The 22202-nt window shown below is 37.2% G+C and overlaps 1 protein-coding gene across 4 annotated transcripts in view; it reads left to right on the forward strand.

Annotated features, from left to right (window-relative positions):
* The window catches only part of ST3GAL3 (ST3 beta-galactoside alpha-2,3-sialyltransferase 3), a 279714-nt gene that overhangs the window by 149438 nt on the left and 108074 nt on the right, over window positions 1–22202 (forward strand). For all 4 annotated transcript variants that reach the window (XM_089514962.1, XM_089514963.1, XM_089514965.1 and 1 more), the window contains one exon: window positions 13613–13707. In XM_089514962.1, coding sequence (XP_089371088.1) covers window positions 13613–13707 — 95 coding nt within the window. The remainder of the gene's footprint in view (window positions 1–13612; window positions 13708–22202) is intronic.

Raw genomic sequence — 22202 nt, forward strand, 5'->3', positions numbered from 1 at the left:
TTCTATGGTTCTATGCTATGGTTTCTGTACTTATATGTTCTCTTTTTTTAAATAAGCTGGGGGAGTGGCACCAGTTAAGATTTTTTAAAATGCAGGCTACACATGCAGCTAAAAAGAGACAAAAATTATGATTAATTTAGTAAAAGATCAGACTTTCTGTAGTACAAAATCAATTTAAAACATTGTTTTGTAAGCAAAGAATCAAAGTAGTACAGCCTATTGAGAAAGGCACTTTTCTTATAAAACAATCAGTTTCCCAAAGGCTGTTGTAACAAAAGGTTTTCACCTTCCAACAAAAGGACAGCAAAGAAAGCGCCAGCCTAGCTTCTGTAGGAATGGGGTTCCAGAGTCTAGTAGCAGCTGTGAAAAAGATCACTACTTTCCCTATCCTCCTGTCCTTCAAGCATCTTGTACCTTTGTGATCTAGTGTGTGTGCAGCTCTTACTTGAAAATGGCATTTATTGTTTGACATTTTTTGACATAGAGTTTTTAACTGTTAACAAAGTTCTTTTGCAAAGAAGAAAAGTAGATTTATGATTGAAACAAGGGCCAAGTAGCCACTGTGCAAAGCTGGCTGCTGCTGCATACCAGAAAATCTAGTTTTTCTTGATTATAGTTTGGAAGGGAAGCCTGAAACACCATGAATGCCTTTATACAAGAGGCCAGCTGCTATGTGTCTGTCTGCACCCTAAGCCATTTCACCCCTCTTCCTCAGTAAGCATTTGTTAGTGCCTAATCAAATAAGTATTCCCAAAACCCACATGGAATCTATGCCTTTTGAGTTTCTGGTCCTCAAAAAGATGGGAGAAAGGCAGGATATAAATAAATAAAACCATGGTTAGAAGTATGCCGCCACATTAAGGCAGTTTTTGATGTGTGCTAAGAGCTGTGTGTGTGGTTAGAATTATATATTGACTTCTGGTGATTTTGAGAAGTTTACAAGGAAATATCATTTGCTAAATGTTGAATCGATATGTTTGCTTTTTGAAGACAGTGCTGGCTGAAAACATAGCATTGATACTTGCCAAAACAATAGGGATTTTCATTTTGTTGGTGTCTTCCATTGAAATGCTTCTTTCTGGCTTCTGCTAAGAAAGCTGGCTGTTTAATGGACAATTTTAATTCCTTTTCCAGAAGCAAGTCTTGGATGAGATGACCAAAAGAAGTTTACTAAGATGGCCATGGGAAAGCTTGCAGCACATGATCTAAGATCTGCACTTCAATTTCTCTGCATTGAAGCATTGAAGGGTTATCTTGGAATATTGTTCTCTAAGAAATTTTGTGAGCCAATAAAAAAAATGTCCTGGGAGTCTTCTGTGGGATTGCAGAAGCTGTTGATCTTGAGTCACAACCTTAATTTGCACACTGCATTCACCTCTTAGCCACATTGTACTAGAGTTTGTCAGGGCATCTTTGAGAGCATGTTTTGTTGTTCACAGGCTATGCTTCATTGGGCAGAAGGTCTCTTGCAATAGGCTGTACATTCAAATGAAGAGAACCAGTGTTTGTCCATAACAAATAAATTGTGAAATCCTGAACTAGATGCAGCTGTTTAGGAAGCCTTTTTTCCTATTCCCAGTGACAGTTCAGAAGACTACATTTATACTGCTTAACATACAGCTCTTGTGTAGTGCAGTCACATGTTGTCAGAATTCTAATTTCTTAAACAATTAACTTTATTGCATTTACAAAAATTATCTGGCTTATTCCTTTCAGTGCGAGCTCTTTGAACCACAAGCCAATCTCTGATTCATTTCGGGGAAACCTAAACTGTTTTTAAGGATGTGTTTCAGAGCCTTTTGCTTCTACTCCAACATGGCAGTTTCTCATGTATCCCTCCCACATGTATTATCTCTAAAAGCTGTTCTCATAAACAGGTTTTATAAGCTTACCCTTGCTTTGGTAAAATATTTGTTTATATAAATCTTATTTTAAAAAATTGTCCCTCGAGGATCACAGGAGGGATGTTTATATTAAATAGCACTGATCTAAATCAGTACAATTATAAAACATGTTGGTTCACTGATCATCCTGGAGTCAGAAATTCATGGGACACAGAGAGAAATATAAAAGCAGCCATGTAAATGACAGCATTCTTGTCTTGCACTTAAGTCATACCATCAATATGCAATGGCATTCTGCAATAGATTGGGAAGGTTGTTTGGAAAAGTGTCTATTTTTTTGTCTTGGAGTTTGTTGTTTTGGGCAGAGTTTGGAACTGTTGTTTCTAGAAAATTCTGACATTAGGTTAGACACAGGAAAAGGCCTGCACTGAAACAACATTGGTGGACTTTGGTTAATGCAATGCAAATGGAATTCCTATTAAGTGTAACAGAAGAGTGCTATCTGGAATAGTTTCCTGCTCAGATTGCCACAGAAAGTCATTAATATAGGCTTTGCTGTTCCCTAGTAATGGCTTTTCACTCATTTTGAAGAGAAAGTCAAGTACACTGTGTACAAAATATACTTAAAATAAGCAACACCATTAATATTGAAATATTTGAATGAAGATGAATGGTCCCCTTCACCAATCACACTTTATCTAGTTAACAGAGTAACCATCTTGTTCCATTGATCAAACGAGTGATTCTGATTTAATTTCCAAAACAGTTGGATGTGCCTGTTGGTAAGAGGTTGGATTGAATAAGGGCAGATTGCCACCACTTAAAGTTTAGATGAATGCTTAAAAGATAGAGTAGTACACTAAAAAAAATACTTGACCTTTGAAGCATTAAAAATATAGTAACATTAAAAGTTTAAGCCATCATACATTCCCTAAGATATAGAGAGGAATTTGTAGTTGTCACAGTATCTGAGAAGGGCAACAGACATTGGGTATTCTATTGGGTATTCATATTTCCTAGAGCATATATTTATGTAATTAATAGATATATACTTGCCTTTTCAATTAGGATCCTCAATACTAGGATCCCTACAGTGCATATAAAGTAGGATGAATACTTCCACTCAGCCAGCCTCATAATAGCAGGGCTTGGCAATCAGTGTTCCTTCTTATAGGACAATTGATATTTGATGCCCTTGAGGATGGCAGGGGAATAATCTGGTTAGCAAAGGCTGTGCCTGCCTGCCTGCCTTGCTCCTCTGTTCTTCATTAAACAGCATGGAGGAGAGGCAGTCTCTGAGCATGCCCACTGGATAAAGAGGCAACTATTTCCCAAGGAACAGTGCAACTAGTAGATAATGTTTTATCTGCATAGCAAATGTTCAAAGGATGTAAATACCTTTTGGAACAATTTGCTAACAAATGATGCATATTTATTATGCTGAAAAATGATTATCTAAGATGGCAATATGTACACTGTGCCAAATGATTTTTAGATCCCCCCCCCCTCTTTAATTGCAATGATGTTCATAGCAGTGATTATGATGTCTGGACCACATGAATCATTTCAAATATCAAATAATAATATTTGCTATTTAATCCAGTTTTTAAAAATTGGCATGAATTATATTTCTTGTAATTTATTACACACAGTTCTAGATTTTTTATTTATTCAAAACAATATCCTTACTGTTGTAGTCATCATAACCATTTTTGTCAAATGTGTAACAGTTGAAAAAAAATTATGCTCAAGTGAACTCTGTATCAATGGATTAATTAGATTATTGAGCAAAATGCTTCACTTTTTTTTAAAGCATTTAACATTATTGAAGTAAAATTTACCACATGACAATCTAGTAGCTGTGAAGCAGCAGCATCTATGGACATCATTTTCTGCAAGCTGAGCAGTTTGATTTATAACAATGTTTTTCACCCTTTACCCACATGAAACACCCTCTAATTCCTTGAAGACTTCTCTATGCCTTTAAAAAAAAACCTGTGCTACATAGACATATAAACAATAGTTTAGCATTACATAAACATGCTTGAGTCTAACACCATTTCCAATTCTCTCTTTTTTTCTTGGAATGCAGCCATAAGAGGGATCATAGAAAGTTTCACTTCTGTGTTTATCTGTATGCACAGTTTATTGCTATGCCCGACGCTGGAGAAACCGTGGTTAATCTTAACTATAGATTATTCAAATAAGCAACTTCAGACCACAGTTTATGGCTAACAGCTATGCTGTTTCCCTATACCATACCAACAGACCTTGAAGATACATTCACCCCGCCTAACTCGCAGATCTGAGATCCGCGACCTCGAATATCCACAGAGGAGCGACCTCCACTATTTCCAGTGGTGTGTGCGGTAGGGCTGCGTGCATAGGGTCACGCCCCATTCAAGCCTATGAGGCTTGAATATGCATGAGCCTCCATTGGGGGGGGGGGGCACAGAACAGATCCCCTGTGAAAACAGAGGGCCAACTGTATTTTTCAGTATGTGGGCAGGTTGGTCCTTTTCCACAAAATCGGATTTGATTTCAGTATTGATAGTGTCATGCTTTCCTCTGGGATAGCAGCAGTACAAGAGTGTTTGGGGCAGTGCCCTGCATACCAGCAGCTTAGGTAATGTTGCCTTAGCCAGTCTCACTGAAGTGCTGAAATAAAGCAGGCAGCGAACACTGGGCTTCCCCTGGAAGCAACATGCATCTCCTATTCAATGGGAAAGATACCCAGGCCAGCTAGGAGACTTTACCTTCCTTTCTGGACCCTTGGTCTGGACTCTTACTACTCTTTTGCATGTCAGTCAGCATTTAAGTGATTTTAGATAATAGTGGTGCTATTTACTTGTTTGATTCTTCTTTATTTCATTGTGGATATTAAAGCTGAGAGTTTTCCCCTCTTCCCTTCCTTCTGGATGTTATTACTCAACCTATATGCCATCCTAGACCTCTGTATTCTTAATGACTCAAAAACTGGTTGCCATTGCTGCCTGCAGAACTCTTTTGGTGCCCATTGACACTGCAAACAATAGGGACCTTTCTCCTTTCACCTCCTTTCATACTTGGGAAATTTTATCTCTGTGAAGCTTTGACAGCCAGACTGCTCTCACTACTTGTGGAGTCTGAAGAAGGAGCATGACAGTGTGCTATGACACTATGCCATCACTTTGTGATTAAACAACTTGTGCACAGCTATATAAGCTAAATGCTTCCTCATTCCTTTATGCTTCCCTTTCAGCCCAAAGCACTGAAAATGTAAAGCTAAGAATTCCCTCATATTTTGCTTACCTCCATTTTCTTCCAAAACACCTTGAAACTGTGCCCTGAAGTCCATTTTAAATGTTTCAAGGATTCCTGCTGGCTAATGGAACAACTCTGCCTCTTCTCCCCAGTAGAATAATCGGACATGGGCACTTTCTGAGTAATACCTTAAATACAAAAATGAGGCAAGGTGGCAAGGGTCTGTCTGATTTTAACCCCAAATCATTTGAACTGTGCCTAAAGTTCTCTTCTCATTTAAAGGCAATCCATCTGTGCAAAATAAAATAAAAAAAAATGTATTTGTCTCAATTTCCTAAATAAAAACTTCTTAAAATGTGACTACTTGTCTGTATGCATTAAGAAAACTAGGAAAGATGCTTTTACAGCCATCAGTATTTGGGGAAGGATTTTTTTTGGTATTATACTGATATTGCATGGCAGTAACTTGCCAAATAGGCATGCACATTATGAAGATATTGATGATTGTTCGTTGTATTATGGCTGCAATCTGGAGTGTGTGCACACATATGTGCAATGCTTTGCACAGTTAAGAACTGCTCTTATTCCTAGGCCTGGGTGCAGCTTGTGCAAGTCTGGCATTTGGCAGAGAGAGCTGGCTCCCACATGAAAGTTTAAACAGAAATAGCTTTTGGGTCAAATGGGGGTCTGAAGGACATTTCTTCTTTGTAGCTATAAATCTCTGAAAAACAAGCTTTGGAAATAGCCCAGTTGACATTATCCAAAGTGGTTCATATTCTCTCTCTCTTTCTCCCTCTCTCTCACACACAGCAAAATAAACAATATGCTATTTGGAACTGATCAGAACAAATCTCTTTCCTTCTGCCCCATCCCTAGTTTGAAAATGTATGAACCATATGTAACATTCAGTGTTGTTGTTTCTCCTCATAAATATCTTAAATGTGTTGCATCTAACACCTTCTCTGTGCATCTATAAAGGAGAATCCTCTTTAAATAGAGACATGTTTCCATAGCAAAAAAAGCACCGTGTTGGTTTTGTTTTTAGGTTAAAACACCCATGTGCTTTTTTATGCTTGGAGCCAGGCATCTGTATCACAGATGATTTTTTTCTGGGCATTTTCTCCCTCTTTTAAATGTTCAGTGAAATAAAATAGATAGAGAATTCTGGTTATCTGGCCTTCTTCAATAACGAAATTGAGGCCTTGGTACTTAAACCTAACATTACAAAATTCAAAATTAAAACAGTGTTTTATTCCAGACACGTCAAGAAAGCAAACGACTGCCTGTAAATGACACTGCATTACTAACAGTGGTCATGAGAGTACATCAAAAAAGGTATTCAGCCACAGCTCTTCAGAAAAATTAAGTTTTTTATTAAAGTGGAATATAAACCTGTTTGATAAATAAAACTTAATAAAATCCTTAAGAATATTTTTTTTATCTCAAAAAATATGGCACAGCCTAAAATATGTGATCTCACAGCAACTTCTTGGAACGTTTTTTTTTTCCTTCTGTGCTCCAAATAAATTGTATCAGCTGAGGTGGAAATAAGAGAGCTGTTGAATGAATACTTGTCATGTTTTATCTGTTTCTTACCAGCCATTTTATTGGTAAATCTCGTACACTTGTGTCTGCCTTAGTAGGTATCAGTTTAATCCTGAATGTGGTTGCACTTGAAACAGGTAGAGTTGATTGTGTTGCCAAAGCAAATACATTTGTGTGTGTGTGTGTTTATTTTGGAACCCTGATTTTGGAAACTATATAGATTGCTTGTAAGGTTTAAACTTTTCTTCTGTATATGTTCTGCCTCTAGCAGTCTAAAACCTGTGACTATGTTAAAAAAAATCAGTTTAGCATTCTAAACTAATTTACCCAGTCTAATTAAGGAATATTGCAATTAAAATAAGCATTATTAAACAGACTGCATAAGTTTCTAAAGAGCAATACATATTGTGACTCTTTATTGTAGAGAGTCCAAGGTCTAGCAGTTGTTAATCTGCTTGAACTGTAGCTTTTTAAAAACATCACCTTTCAGACTACAATTCCCAGAATCTCCCAACCAACATGGATATTGGCAGTGCTGTTGGAGAAGATTCTGGATATTTAGACTACAATGTCCAGAATCTTCCCAGACAGCACTGCCAACATCCATATTATATGAGTAGTAAGCTTTCTGCTTGCAGCAGAAATGGATAAACCACAGAGATTTACTTCACCGTCTATCATGTTATCTGAACATGGATGTTTCCTTGTCTCTAATTCATCTCCCCCAATAAACCAGAGAAAGATTGTAGGGTATATTTTTGGTTTGTTTCTTTGGTTTGCTGAGAGAGAAACAAGATTGGAAAAAGCACCAGCATTAGGGCAGTATGATAAACAAAAAATAGAATAAAGCTCCTATGTTTTGTTTCTTCAGCTGCCGTCAGGAATGACTAGGTATGCACTAGCACAGTGCTCATACCTCATAAACTAGGACTTACCATCCAATACTTCCTGAATTTGCTCTCTCTGTTTACTTTCTAAGCAACCTTGACTCCTTGTATTTGCCATGTCTCTATAGGCAAAAGCAGTGGAAGGAATACTTGTTTCAATCTTGCCAAGCTCACTGATATTTAACTGAAAGATATGTAGTAACAACAAAAACCTTGAACACTATAGATTAACAGATATGTTGGGTATAACTTTTTGTGAACTGAAGCATACTCTACCAGATACGTCATTGCTATTTTCTTTTGGTGTAATCAGCATCTACCAAGTCTGATTTTATCTAGCATTAAAAGATCTTCTATAGTTTCCAGCCACTTACAATTTATATATTTTATGATTTTGCTGTTCTGACAATGGCTAAGCTTTACATTTGTTGATATCATGTTTCTAATGAGATCACCACCACCACTATACCTTGTGTGCACAAGCATTTCTATCTGTCTCTGTCCATTTAGCTTTCCATCCTAATATGGCCGAAGCACCTACTTATTGTAGGGATGCAATTTTGAATGGTCCAATAACCAGTTTTCTGGCCCTGTGACTCTCTAGGGCCCACAGACTGCCAAAAGTATCCCCAAGCGTCAAAACAAACAAAATTTGTAGTGGTCGGAATATAATTTCTGGTTTTGAATAACTAGTCCCCCCCCCCCCCCACTAAAGTGTGTGTGTGTGTGTGTGAGAGAGAGAGAGGTATTTAGAAAACTAATCACTGCCCCTGAAGGCTTCTCCAGATGAGTATCTGGGTTGCAAAAATGGCTTTGGAGGGACCCACACAGGGCCTCATTTTGTCTACCCCTGACTTGTAGGAAAATACTGTTTGACAGTTTTTCACAAAGGAAAACATGAATGTGTGAATATGAGGGCTAGGAGAAGAGTGTGCAACCATGTGCGCTAAATATGTCTATCTATAGATGAGTGCATAAACATAGGTGATGCTTCAGACTTTGGCCTACACTTTACTTGCACTGTTGTATCTTTCCTAGGAGTAATTTTTGCATGTTTACCATGTAAAGTTTATTTCTTTTCCATCTTCTTGTGTTCTACTTTTCCGATCTAAAAGTGATTGCTGGTATCTCCATTATTTATCTCCCTTAAGATCATTAAAGAAGGCTATTTTTGTCTGAGAGTAACAATAAAAACATAATAATAATAACAACAACAACATTTTTATTTCTATCCCGCTTTTTGCCAAGCAATCAAGGCGGTGTACAACAAGTTAAAATATATATATATATATATATATATATATATATATATATATATATATGCCCCCCTTAAAACAAGATTAAACAGTATAAGATTAAAAACTACATATTAAAAACCAGCTAATCCAAATAATAATCATCATGGGCAGAGTTCACTAGATGGGAAGTCTTATTCGTGGCTGAGTACTTTATTCTGGGAAGGCCTGCTGGAAGAGATCCGTCGTAATGGCTTTTTTAACATGTGGTATTTGTATATTTTCAGTGTCCATAGTATTTCATATGCATGATCTTCTTGTAATCCTCGCAACACACCAGTATATTAGCATTAGCACTGTTTGTAGCATTATACATATTGCTGGTTGGCAATGCACTACACCAATTCTCAGGTATCAACTATTTTGAATGTAAAAGCAGCCATTTGCTTGAAGCTTAGTTTACAACTTGTATTGACGCAGCTAATTGGCATGTTACTGTATGTATTTTACTTTTTTGTACTCAAACACCACTGGAGATATTGCCACAGTAATACTTGTGTTGTGAGGCGTACAGTCAGCCTTCCATATCCATGGATTCTTTATTCACAGATGCAACTATCCATGGCTTCAAATATTTTTAAAATGTGTAAATTCCAAAAAGCAAACCTTGACTTTGCCATTTTATATAAGGAGCACCATTTTACTGTGCCATTGTATTTGATAAGACTTGAGCATCCATGGATTTTGGTATCCACTGGAGGTCTTGTAACCAAAATGCAGAGGATACCAAGAGCCCATTATATATCACAAAACGTGTGCCCTTCTTGGATTTTTTCATGTTGTTAGCAATTGGGTAAATGGGTGCAATTGTCATGGACTCTGAGCTTAACATTTGGCATAGGTGACACTTAAATGCTTTTTTGCATTCTTTTTTCAGAGCAGTCCTGATATCCTGAAACACACATCCCCTTTATTCACTATTTGATTCAGAGTTTGATTTGTTTGATTCAGAGATTGTAAAGTGCTGATATGGTATGTTCATTGTTAATAAACTAAAAACTCTGGTTTAATTCCATTTAAAGAATGGCATTTTGACAATTAATTTTGAATTGGCATTTAAAGGTATATAAGTACACTAAATGCCTTACTACAATAAAGATGGTTTTTTTTTTTTTTTTGGTTTTTTTTTACTAATTCCCACCATCTCTTTATTAAAGCTTTGGACAGAATGAAACAGCAGGACATTAATTTTTTAAAAACTCCTTTTTCATTCACCCCACTAGAAGCAGGGACATAGCCAATGGGGGGGGTTGTTCTTGGGGTCTGGACCCCCCCCCCCTTCCATTAGAAAAATGAATGGTGTGTGCTGCTGCGCCGCCACACTCAAGCCCCATTATAATGGAGGCACTTAGTCTGGACCCCCCCTTCCTAAAATCCTAGCTACGTCCCTGCTAGAAGACCTTCTCTTCCCCTTTAGTATCATTAGTATCATCTCCTAATGCTTTTCTTTAGCTTACTAAGGTTCAGTACACAGTTTCCAGGGACAGCAGAAGAGCTTCTGTTTAATGTCTGTTGTGGGATATAGGAGGAACATGTAGATGCAGAGGAGACCACTAGCCCCTTACAAAGTGCTAGTATGATTTATGACCTAAACCTTGTAATTCCCAAACCCCACAACAGACTAAGAAAAAGTGAGAGGTAGCATTGCAAAAGTTTCCAACTGTCCAAGAGGACTAGATTTTGGGTACTTACTGAGTAAAGAAAATTTTGTTTGCTCTTTCAATCTCTGGGTTATATGTTTAATTAATAACTTAATAAACAACTTAGTTCTGGAGAGACTGCAATTCCAATCTTAATGTCAATCAATTTCATTCAAAAGTAACTGTAGTTAAATTGCTCCTTTTTTGTCAGATTTTCAACTTAATACATACTGTAATTTGATTTTAATGTGTTGTTCTTATCATGGGTTTGATTTCCTTCCTGTCATTGTTAGCTCACTGGTGATGAGGCTTTACGTTCTTCATTTCTCTTTTTTGAAGATTCTGCTTCATTTTTTTTTTACATAATCTTTATTAAATATATTCAAAATAAGCCAAAGCAAAACATAGTTCAATCTATACATCATTGAATCATATTCCACATCCGTGTACATTTATCCATGTTCTTCAACAGTTTTCAGAGCGATAATTAATACATTAAGAAAACCTTCCTTCCAAGCGTTAAAAAAAGATATCTTTTCATTCTGTCTTCTATCCTTGTTTTATCTTGTATATCTCTTTCTTTTTAATATTAAACCTTACATTACTATCATTTCTCACAAATAAAAATCCCTTCATTTATGACTGATTTTGTTTTGTTTTTACGTATACATCCACATAACTACAAATGTTTGCCCAAAAAACTCCCTCAGTTACTAATATCTACCCATACGTATAAATATCTATACGATCTTCCACACACTTATGTAGACGTATATGCTTATACATACATGCATACCCCTGTATATCTATTATGTTATATAATTTCCTCATAGCTCCACATTCCATTTTCTTTTCATATAGTTCCGGATAGGGTCCCATTCCTTATCTCTTTCCATTTTTTCCATGGAGTTCTCATTGTATGTTGACGTAGCACACTCCATATCTTTAACCTCCAAAACCCTTAGCAACCATTCGTCTATAGTAGGTACATAGAGTAGTTTCCAATTTTTTGCCAGAAGGATTCTAGCACAAGTAATTAAGTTCAATAATATTCTCCAATGCTTTTTTTGATTTACCATATCCACAAATGAAGTCATGTTCAATAAGTACACTTCTGGTATAAGTGGAAAATCAATATTCAAAATTTGTTTAATGTTTTTATGAATTTTAAACCAATATCTTTTAATTATTGGGCATGTCCACCACATATGAAAGTATGTCCCTTTTTCCTTTTGGCATTTCCAGCATTTGTTATCCCTCAGTTTGTATATTTTTGCAATTCTTGCGGGGGTATAATACCACCTATTAATGACCTTCATACAGTTTTCTTTTAGTTCCTGTGAAATTGTGAATTTATTAGATCTTTCCCAGGCAGTTTCCCAGTGTTCAAGAGGTATTTCATGACCTATTTCAGAGGCCCAAGTTATCATATGGGTGGATATAATATCCTGCTCCAATTCCCTGGTCAAAAACAAATTATATAGTTTCGCGATTTTCCCTTTTTCCTTTGTTCCTAAAATTTTATCTAGGTCATTTGGTTCTTTTTCAAATCCTTCTTTTTGAGCGTCTTCCTTGAACCTTTGCCTGATCTGATAGTATCCAAACCAACTCATATTTTTTCCTTTAGCAATTAGGTCTTCTCTTGGGATAAATTTTATCATGTTATTGTGCTCCATTTTAATTAAGTCTTTATATCTAACCCAATTAGGGTTCCCCTCCCATCTTCCGAAGAAAGCCTCCTGCGTGGATATCCAGTTAGGTATTCCTAAATAAAATTTTCCCTTAATCTTTACCCATGTTTGAAATAGGGCCTTCCTGATAGAGTGATTATGGAAGTCTTTATTTATTTTATCTTTGCTATACCATATATAAGCATGCCAACCAAATCTTAAGTTGACAGCTTCTAAGTTTAATAGATTTCTCTTCTCTAAATTTATCCAGTCTTGAATCCAAGTCATACAGCATGCCCGATAATATAATTAAGATCGGGTAACGCGCAGCCTCCTAATATCTTTGGTTTTATTAAGATCTTTTTGTGTATTCTTGATCTTTTTCCTCTCCATACAAAGTTCAAGATATTCTTTTCCCAGTCCTTAAATATTTTTTCATTAATAATAACCGGTAGATTTATGAATAAAAACATCAACTTTGGTAATATTGACATTTTTACAGTGGCTATCCTACCCAATATTGATAAGTCATAGTTCTTCCATTTCATCAAATCTTTAGAGATCTTTTGCCATGTTGGTTTATAATTGTTCTCGAAGAGATTTGTATTCCTATCGGTTAACCATATACCTAAGTATCTTATTTTCTTTTCTATTTTCAAACCAGATTTAAGATGTAATTCTTTTATTTCTTTGTCCTTCATATTTTTTGTTAACATAAATGTTTTTTCCTTATTTATCTTGAATCCAGCTACTTTCCCGAATTCATTTAATTCTTCCAATAACCAGTTTATAGAAGTGCTTGGGTCTTCTACTATAACACAGATATCATCCGCGTATGCTCTTAATTTCTGTTCGTTTCCCTTGATTTTTAACCCTTTAATTTTTTTATTAGCCCTTATTGAGTTATTTAAAACTTCCAGAACAGTAATAAAAAGAAGTGGGGAAAGGGGACACCCCTGCCTTGTGCCTTTATTTATTGAAATACTCTCGGTTTTTTCATCATTTATAATTATTTGGATTTTTTGTTGAGAGTATATTTTTTTTATATTGGTTAGAAAAAAATCTCCGATTTCCATTTTCCTTAGGACGTCAAACATAAATTGCCACTTAACTGTGTCAAAAGCCTTTTCAGCGTCCAGAAACACAAACGCAGCTTGTTTATCATTATGAAGTGTATAATACTCAATAGCGTTTAGAATTGTTCTTACGTTATATCTAATTTGTCTTTCTGGAAGAAATCCATTTTGATCCGTATGAATAATTTCTACTAAAACTTTTTTCATTCTATTAGCCAAAATTGAGGTATATAATTTATAATCTTGATTTAATAGAGCTATAGGTCTGTAATTAACCATGTTGGTTTTATCTTTTCCTTCCTTGGGAATCAATACTACATCTGCCGAATTCCAAGATGTTGGTTTCCCATCTAAGTTAATATTATTAAATATTATTAATATTATTAAAGATTCTGCTTCATTATGTTTTCAGGTTCTCCAAGTCAGCACCAATGTTTCTGGATGATTCATTCAAAAAGTGGGCAAGGATCCGGGACTTTGTACCTCCTTTTGGAATTAAAGGACAAGGTAGGGTGGCACTAGAACTCCCTGCAAGTTCATTTTCCATGCGATTATAGCTAGTTCTGTCATACTGCTTGAGTCTCTGATTTTTTAAACTTGTGTGTCCCAAATTTCCCCATTATTACCATTGCTAAGAAAACTAGTGAACGATTTACAGGTCACTCTTTCCATTCTATGTTTTTAAAATGAAAAGTAAGCTGAAATTGCTTATTGATTGACAATTAAGAAACTAGAGTGGTAGAGTTTTTATAAATAACTTTGTAGTTAAAAATTGAGGTAACTAAAACATGTTTTATAAACGCTTCAAAGAAGCTCTGATACAAGAGACCTACAGTTATTTCCAAGACAAATATCAGGAGTCTGACAAATGACTGCCAAGGTAAAACAGTAAAAAAGCAAGGGGCTTTCAGCCTTACAAGTCCTAATGAAGTTTTAGATCCTATATGAAGGCTTAAACAAAGAGACAAAATTCCAGGTTTTTTTTTAACTGGAAAGCTCCACAAGGCCTGTGCTATTAGATCTGATAAGGAGGGGTGGGCTGTTACACTTACATGAAGAGGTGTTCTGTTTGTAACTTTGCTTATTCATGTTATGATGTGATGGAATTATTTATTGTATTTCTGTACTGTGATAGATTATGTCATCCTGTCCAGGAATTGCAGTTGGTAATAAGAGATTTTGAAAAGCTAAATTAACCAGACTAGTTTTGGTCTGGCAAAGTACAGAATTCATGTTTTGAGGAGAAGCTACACTAATGCATAAATTCCACAAATGGATCTAATAATACCATGTGTTGGAACAAGTTGCCATGTGCAGACCTATTAATGCAGTATATTGGAACAAGTTGAAACTGTTAAGGAAAATGCAACATGGGATATACAGTGAAAGAAATAAAACATGTATGTGAGAGTCAGGGTGACTCAGCAGAAGCAATTAGAAGCCACACAGGTGTAAAAGGTAATGGAATTAACAAGTCCTAAATGCCAAGGACAGAAATGCAAAGTGGATAATTGAACACACCTGAGAATTGTTAAGTGGTCAAGGCTGAGATGATGAAATCATTAATTGTGGGTTAAACCAAGAGAACCAATGAGAGTGGATGTACATGCCCACTGGGTGGAAACAGACAACAGTGGGTGGTATTTTGCAATGACTATAATAATGGCTATGAATCCCAATGTATTGTGTGGGTAGTAGTGGAGTAGTGAGGAGTTGTGTTGGATAGTTTTGGAGCTGTATATAGTAGAATAAAGTAGATCTTTTATATAAGACTACTGAGTTGTCTGGTGTCTTGAGTGAAGATACAAGAGCCAGCTGGATCCTGAAGAAGTGGGAAGACTTCTGTGGAAGCAAGAGTGAGAAGGCTTGGAGAGTTTGTCAGGGTCTTCAGCCTATTCTCTGAAACTCTGCTGCTTTAGAGCAAAGCTTTAACCACTGGCCAAAACTGGTCAGCGCCGGTGCGTAACAAGGTGGTGAGTTCGAGCCAGAGGTGAAGAGCTACAACTCCCATCATCCCTGACAGAAACTCCTTGAAGTCCTCTTTAGGGTAAGGTGGTCAAAACAGTGCTAAATGCCCTGAAACCTCAAGCCCAACATTATGTAGCTTTGAGTTTTCATCCTTTTGTAGCCACTTTGGAAAGGTGAATACTGAATATACTCAAGTATAAGTCGACCTCATGTATAAGCTGAGGGCAGGTTTGTGGCCAAAATTATGGATTTTGATATGACTTGTGGATAAGTCGAGGGTAAAATTTAGGGGCATGTAACAAGGGATCTAAAGGATGAAAAAAGGAAAACAATGCCAAAGAATTTATAAAATTCCAGCAGGCATAGCTATCTCCTCACCGTAAAAGCTGGATGGATGAAATAGTTGAGGGTAAGTCAATACTTCCAAAAGAGATTGTATTCTTGCCTTTCACCTGGGGATGGTTCCTTTTTTTAGAAGAGTTAAAGTACAGTACTTTCATATACCCGTGGATAAGTCGGCTCAGGTTTTTTGGGTCAATTTTTTGACTAAAATTTGTAGACTTATACGTGAGTATATATGTAAGTAGGATGTAGACAGCAGTATATTTGTAAGCAAAGAAATTCCATGGTTCACCTTATTCACTTTAGTTAAAGATAGTGGAATTAGTCAGCACACAGTTTAAGATTTCTCCTTGTGGGGCTGGTACATAAAGTGGTCCTCGAATGGGGTTCCATGAAGTCTGCTTAGTCAAATGTGATTTAATTGAGATGGCACATGAGGAGTGGTGTAAGCATCCTATGAAGTCTGTTTTCACACTACAGAGAGGTGGTGTTAATTATACCTAATATATAAGTATCTCAGAATATGAACCTGCTACTGTCATATGCCCTGTGCCTCATAGTCCAAACTAGTGTTGTCAGGTGGCTTCCATGTTATTGGGATGGTGAATCAGCGCTAGGTCCTAACTTTTTAAGGAGCTGACCCTCAAATGTTTTCAGTACCTTGGACAACTCTTTTAAAGTTTGGTCTAAAACCTGGAGTAAATTCACCACCTCACTGACATGGAAGCCACCAACTGCCATTGGTCCAGACTTTCTTGTTTTCATTTGTGTAGATGCCATGAAATGTGGGTATAATTATTTCCTACACCTGCAGTAATCTGAAAGATGATTATTAAATACAGCTGTACATATACAAAAAGGAAAGCCACACAAGCTATTCAATACACTGGAGGAAACAGGGATGTTTTATTGATTATGAAAGGGTTGCAGTACCCATTACTTCCTAGTCCCGAGATGTGTTTGAAATAGAAAAGCTACAGGTACCAGGGTGTTTAAGATCTCCCAATCAGCTGGTCAGTTTTTCTGCCAAAAATAACCAAAATGGAAAACCTCTGCATAGTATGACTGAATATCTCTGGCAGTCTTTGCTTTCCATTTCCAGGCTGCCAGCTTGTATCACAACTACCACAGTGTTATGTAAATTTACAGTTTTATACTGTCCTTTCTTCAGTTAAAAACAGATACTGCTGTTATTGAAATGGCTGGGAGCTGAAGCAATGGGAGCTAAACAGCTGAATGGATTGTTTAATGCCCTCATGGGACGGAACTTTGTGCCAGGATTCAGTCTAAAGCAGTTTGTATGTGTGGGAGAGAAGAATTATTAGCTTCAGTAAACCGGTGTGCCTAATGGCTGTGCTGACAGGCCAGGAGCGTGAGAGAGGCAAATGGCACCCCTTTGTATCACACATCACTAGGAATTCTTGCATCAGCCTTTTTGCCTTATCCCACGGGATGCATTGAGGATGAGTAATAGTGACGTGATGATGGGATCAGCACTTCATTAAGATCTTCAGTCAGGGCTAGGCTAACACTGGTTGAAACAGGACTAAAAGAAGAAGGTGCTGATGGTTTCCAGAGCCTGAGAAAATGAGCAACTCTCCAGAAAAGGATATGCCAGTTTGACATCTGAGGTCATCTGTGATCCTTCATGAAGATTCTTATAATTGCCAAGGGAGTTTAGCAGCTCAGTACATACTATAGGAGTGCTTGGTACAACAGTTCCAGAGTTTCAGCCTGTATGCCAGCACAAGGATTAATTTGAATTGGCATGGGGATTTAGTTTGCTTTGTTCTGCCAGTTTGGGATCACTCTGGTTCCAATCTATTGCTTGTGGTCTGGACAGTTACTTTTCCATGTTTCAAACTGCTGTGCCAGATAGTTTTCAGTCTGTTCATTTTGTAAATAGATTGTAGAAATCACTATGTCAAAATAAAATTTCATCTCAGATCTTTGGTGGGGAGGTTTGTTTGATTTGAGACTGTATGTCATATTTGTGATTCGTGTATTGCAATTCTTCGTGCCTTACACGAACAAAACAATTTATGCTAAATGGTATATTTGAAATTTCCCAGATTTTGTACCCAAATGTAGCATGCTAGAACAATTACTCAAAAGAAATAGCAATAAAGTGCCTCTTTTCCTGATGTCTGTCATTAATCAATGCAGTGTAAGCCTACGTTACAGAGTTCCCAGGAAACAGTAAATGCTGTACATAATAGGACATGGGTTTTAATAAAGGCCTTTACATATGATATCATAGAATCATAGAATCATAGAGTTGGAAGAGACCACAAGGGCCATCCAGTCCAACCCCCTGCCATGCAGGAAATCCAAATCAAAGCATCCCCAACAGATGGCCATCTAGCCTCTGCTTAAAGACCTCCAAGGAAGAAGACTCCACTACACTCCGAGGGAATGTGTTCCACTGTCGAACAGCCCTTACTGTCAGGAAGTTCTTCCTAATGTGGAGGTGGAATCTCTTTTCCTATAGCTTGCATCCATTGTTCCGGGTCCTGTTCTCTGGAGCAGCAGAAAACAAGCTTGCTCCCTCCTCAATGTGACATCCTTTAAAATATTTCAACAGGACTATCATATCACCTCTTAACCTTCTCTTCTCCAGGCTAAACATCCCCAGCTCCCTGAGTCGTTCCTCATAGGGCAAGGTTTCCAGACCTTTCACCATTTTAGTCGCCCTCCTCTGGACACGCTCCAGTTTCTCAATGTCCTTTTTTGAATTGTGGTGCCCAGAACTGGACACAGTATTCCAGGTGGGGTCTGACCAGAGCAGAATACAGTGGCACTATTACTTCTCTTGATCTAGACACTATACTTATGTCACACAGCAATTGAACAAGGAAACAAGTTTTTCCAAAACTATAACAAATAAGGAGGATTTTTACCTGCCAGATCGCAGTTGCAGATAAGCAGCTGTGCACAGAAATAAATATGCTTAATTTGTGGAGTATTTTTCTTTTCAAACAAAGCATTGATGAAAAATGATTCCTCTGCTTATGTTGGAGGTTTTCTAAGGTCATGGATACACGTACTGGGCAAGCTTCATTCATAGAAGTTTATGGGGAGGTTGGGGAAATTTTGTTTGAAAGTATTTATTGCTAAGTGTAAGTAACTTAAGTTAAAAAAAAAACCCAGCATGCTTTTGGGTCCAGGAGACATATTGTGGTCCTGTATCCTACTTCCAATTGTATTGGGACTGTTATATTCCCCCTTGTTGAATAATTTTGTAATAATTTTCCTTCAATTGCAATTCTTTTAAATACTTTACTCTTATTTTTTTTATGTGCCCTGCTTGCTGAAGTAGATTCACTGTATAGAGAAATGATTGGCTGCATCATCTGTTGATGCAGTGCTTTGGGTTTTAAGTTCAATCATTCTTTTTCCTGTTGTATTTATGTTTCTGTTTTGGTGCATCTGGAATGGAAGCTTGCTTCCAAATAATATTTGGAGTGGAATGATCTCTGTAGAGGACAGTTTGTGAAAAATGTTGTGTCTAAGTTCCTCACTTGAATTCTGGGATGTAATCTTAAGGAAAGTTTTAAAAACCTCTTCATGACTCTTGTTTGTGATGTTACTTGCAAAAGGGATTGCCTTAGAAAAATCTGTGTGGATGGTCAAAATCAACTCTAGATATTTTACATATGTGCCTTTATGGGAATCATTCCAAGAGCATTCCTTTGGAGGCAGATGTTACGTCAGTGTAAGACTGAGTCAGTGTTGTCCAGTTTTATGAGAGCTACAGGGTAAAAAGCTGTGCATATTGACCTCCAAGTCAGAGTGGAACACACACATCAGAGCACTACTAAACACAGTTTATGCCATTCTCTTCCCTAAACATTTCTTTAGTTGTATAGCAGCTTACTTTGATATCTAGCATTCTGACATAAATAATACTTTATCTGTGTTGATAAAATACAGATGCATGCTGACATCAAAATTCAAATTTGCACTGAACCAAACTGTTTGCCTTTACACCTCTTTCTTGGCTTCTTGCCCAGATCTGTGCCTGGAGGAATCTCTGTTCTTACGTATTTTCATTCCTGCTCCAACCTCCTGTGTTGAATGAACACATTTTTCAGCCTCCTGTATCTGTGTATAGTTCCACTGTGTTTAGGCCCAGAAGAAGATGACTGGCCCTTCTTCCATTGCATCTGCCACTGCCCTGGCCTTGGAGGGAGAAAAGAAGATGCAGTTTCTGCTGAACTTAATCCCCTCCCACAATGCCATCCCATTTTCTCGTGTGTCTGTTTTTCTTATTTTTTTTCTTACAAAGCACCATGTACAGTGACAGTGATATATAAATAAATGCTATATAAATAATATTCACTATATAAATTAATGATAGTATTAATAACAATTAACCTACACTTCTCACATTAATATGTGCCATTAGACTAAATAATAATTAATAATAATTTGTTTTAATTATATACCACTATTCCAAAGATCATAGCGGTGAACAGCAAGTAAGCTAATTAGCAAGTAAGTAATAAATTAGCAAAGTGCTTTTTTCTCCCAGAGTTTTCTACAGGCCAGAAATATTCAGTTTGAAAATACAGTGGGACCTTCCCTTATGTGGTGGATCTGTTCCTGATCCCCCCACATAAGAGGAATCTCACGTATGATCATGTCTCATTGCAAACAATGGGGCATAAGCATGCAGCGCAGTGTGTGCGTCATTAGTTTCATTGTCACACAGCTTCAGCGTAAGCTTGAAGCCATGTATAGTGCACCCATGTTTAGCTCAGGCACACTGTAGGTCTTAAGCTGTTTTCTGGAGAAACAGAAGTTTTCTCAATGCTGTAGGCTGTGTTGTGCTGACACAGAAGGATCATTGCACTACACTGATGAGGAGGAAATGATGTAGTGTACTTTCCAATAACACCTTTTACACTGATGGCACAGTGTTGTCACTCTGCCATGCCAGTATTGAGGATATTTGTATAAATACAGAATTGCTTATAGTGTGGGAGAAAAATTCTGGACCCACAGTGTATTTCACGAGTTCTTGTTAAGTCTTGATTTTAACTTGGATTATTTCAGATGCCAGCAGAATGGTGAATTTATTACCAAATTCAATTTTTAGCAAATTTCAGCAGCTCTGTGCTAGACTGAAAGTACTGAGTCAAAGTCTTCATTGGTTAGAGCCATTGCCTCCAACAGTAGGTCCCCCAATGTTGAAGTAAAACTCTTATAACCTAGACAACATAGCCAGCAACTTGATGGTGAGGGGTATAGTGCAAAATGTGAGGATCGAAAAATGTGAACTAGTGAACCTAGACACTGGTAATATCAATCATGAATCTGACTTCCAGATCTGACTTGTGAGGTGTATTCATACTTTATCAGGCTTGCAACTTACAATTTTGATGTTACAGTTATATAAGTATAATAAGATTCAAAACCTACAAAACAGTCATACCTTTGTTGGGTCAACCAAAATATGCAATGTATGCGATGCAAGCTTTCGAAGCTCTTTATCAGGCAAAGATGTTAAAAATCATACAGGAAAAAGAAAAAAATGGCACAGTCCTATATTTTATGAAATTGTTTTTGTTGTTCTCATTTAAGATGATATGGAGGAATATTGATGTAGACAGAGGCCATTTTGGATGTTACTGTACTTTGCTGTATGACCAATACAGCTACTTCTGGACATACTTTGTGACAGATGTGTTCATATTTTTATCCTTCCCTTTCCTTCCTTAATACATCAAAAGGGGAAAGTAACATATGAGGTAGTTATGAGGTATTCTGATAGTGGTTCTCTGGACACTTGAGATGTGTTTGTAAGCTTCTGTTTTTCTCTACAGTGATGGCATTTTTAAAAGTTTTTTGTGGGTTTTTCGGGCTATGTGGCCATGTTCTAGCAGAGTTTCTTTCTGACGTTTCGCCAGCATCTGTGGCTGGCATCTTCAGAGATTCTCTGAAGATGCCCGCCACAGATGCTGGCAAAACGTCAGAAAGAAACTCTGCTAGAACATGGCCACATAGCCCGCAAAACCCACAAAAAACTATGGATGCCGGCCATGAAAGCCTTCGACTTTGCATTTTTAAAAGTTTTAACCAAGGAAGTCATGATATCTGCCCTCCTGAACAAGGTATGCAACATACCTCTCATCATCAGTAGCCATGCTGTCTAGAATCATAGAATCACATAGTTGGAAGAAACCACAAGGGCCATCCAGGGGATGGAGAATGTTGCAGTCCAACGCATCTATAATATTCTTGGTTGGGAAAGACTGGAGTAGAATATATAAGAACCTGTTTGTCGTGGACTTGGTTGCTTTGCTCTGCTATGGGTAACTGGAAAATTGAAGAGTAGCATTTCATTCCATTCCTTCTCTGGACATTCACTTGGATCTTGACTTGGGACTGACCTTGGAAGTTTGTGAGCTTCCAGAAAGAAAGAAAAAAGAAAATATTAGAAAAACAGTGGCCATACATAGATCCAGTCTTCTTCTGTATTTGAAGTGGAGATGTGGAGAACTTCTCTATAATATTGTAAACATTGGTTGCTGTCTTTATGTTTCACCTCCTGCTGCTCTAAAGTTAACGAGAAATGAAGAATTACCTTTCCCTTCTTCTCCTCCTTCCTCATGCTTCTGGCAGATTTTAGCTCCTTTTTCTGAAGTGATTTTTTCTCAATCTTCTCTAGTTCCATTTCCAGGATGCCA

This window comes from Sceloporus occidentalis, unplaced genomic scaffold (assembly GCF_023333645.1).
Source record: "Sceloporus occidentalis isolate IW3139 unplaced genomic scaffold, rSceOcc1.0.p SCAF_3, whole genome shotgun sequence".
Classification (NCBI taxonomy): Eukaryota; Metazoa; Chordata; class Lepidosauria; order Squamata; family Phrynosomatidae; genus Sceloporus; species Sceloporus occidentalis.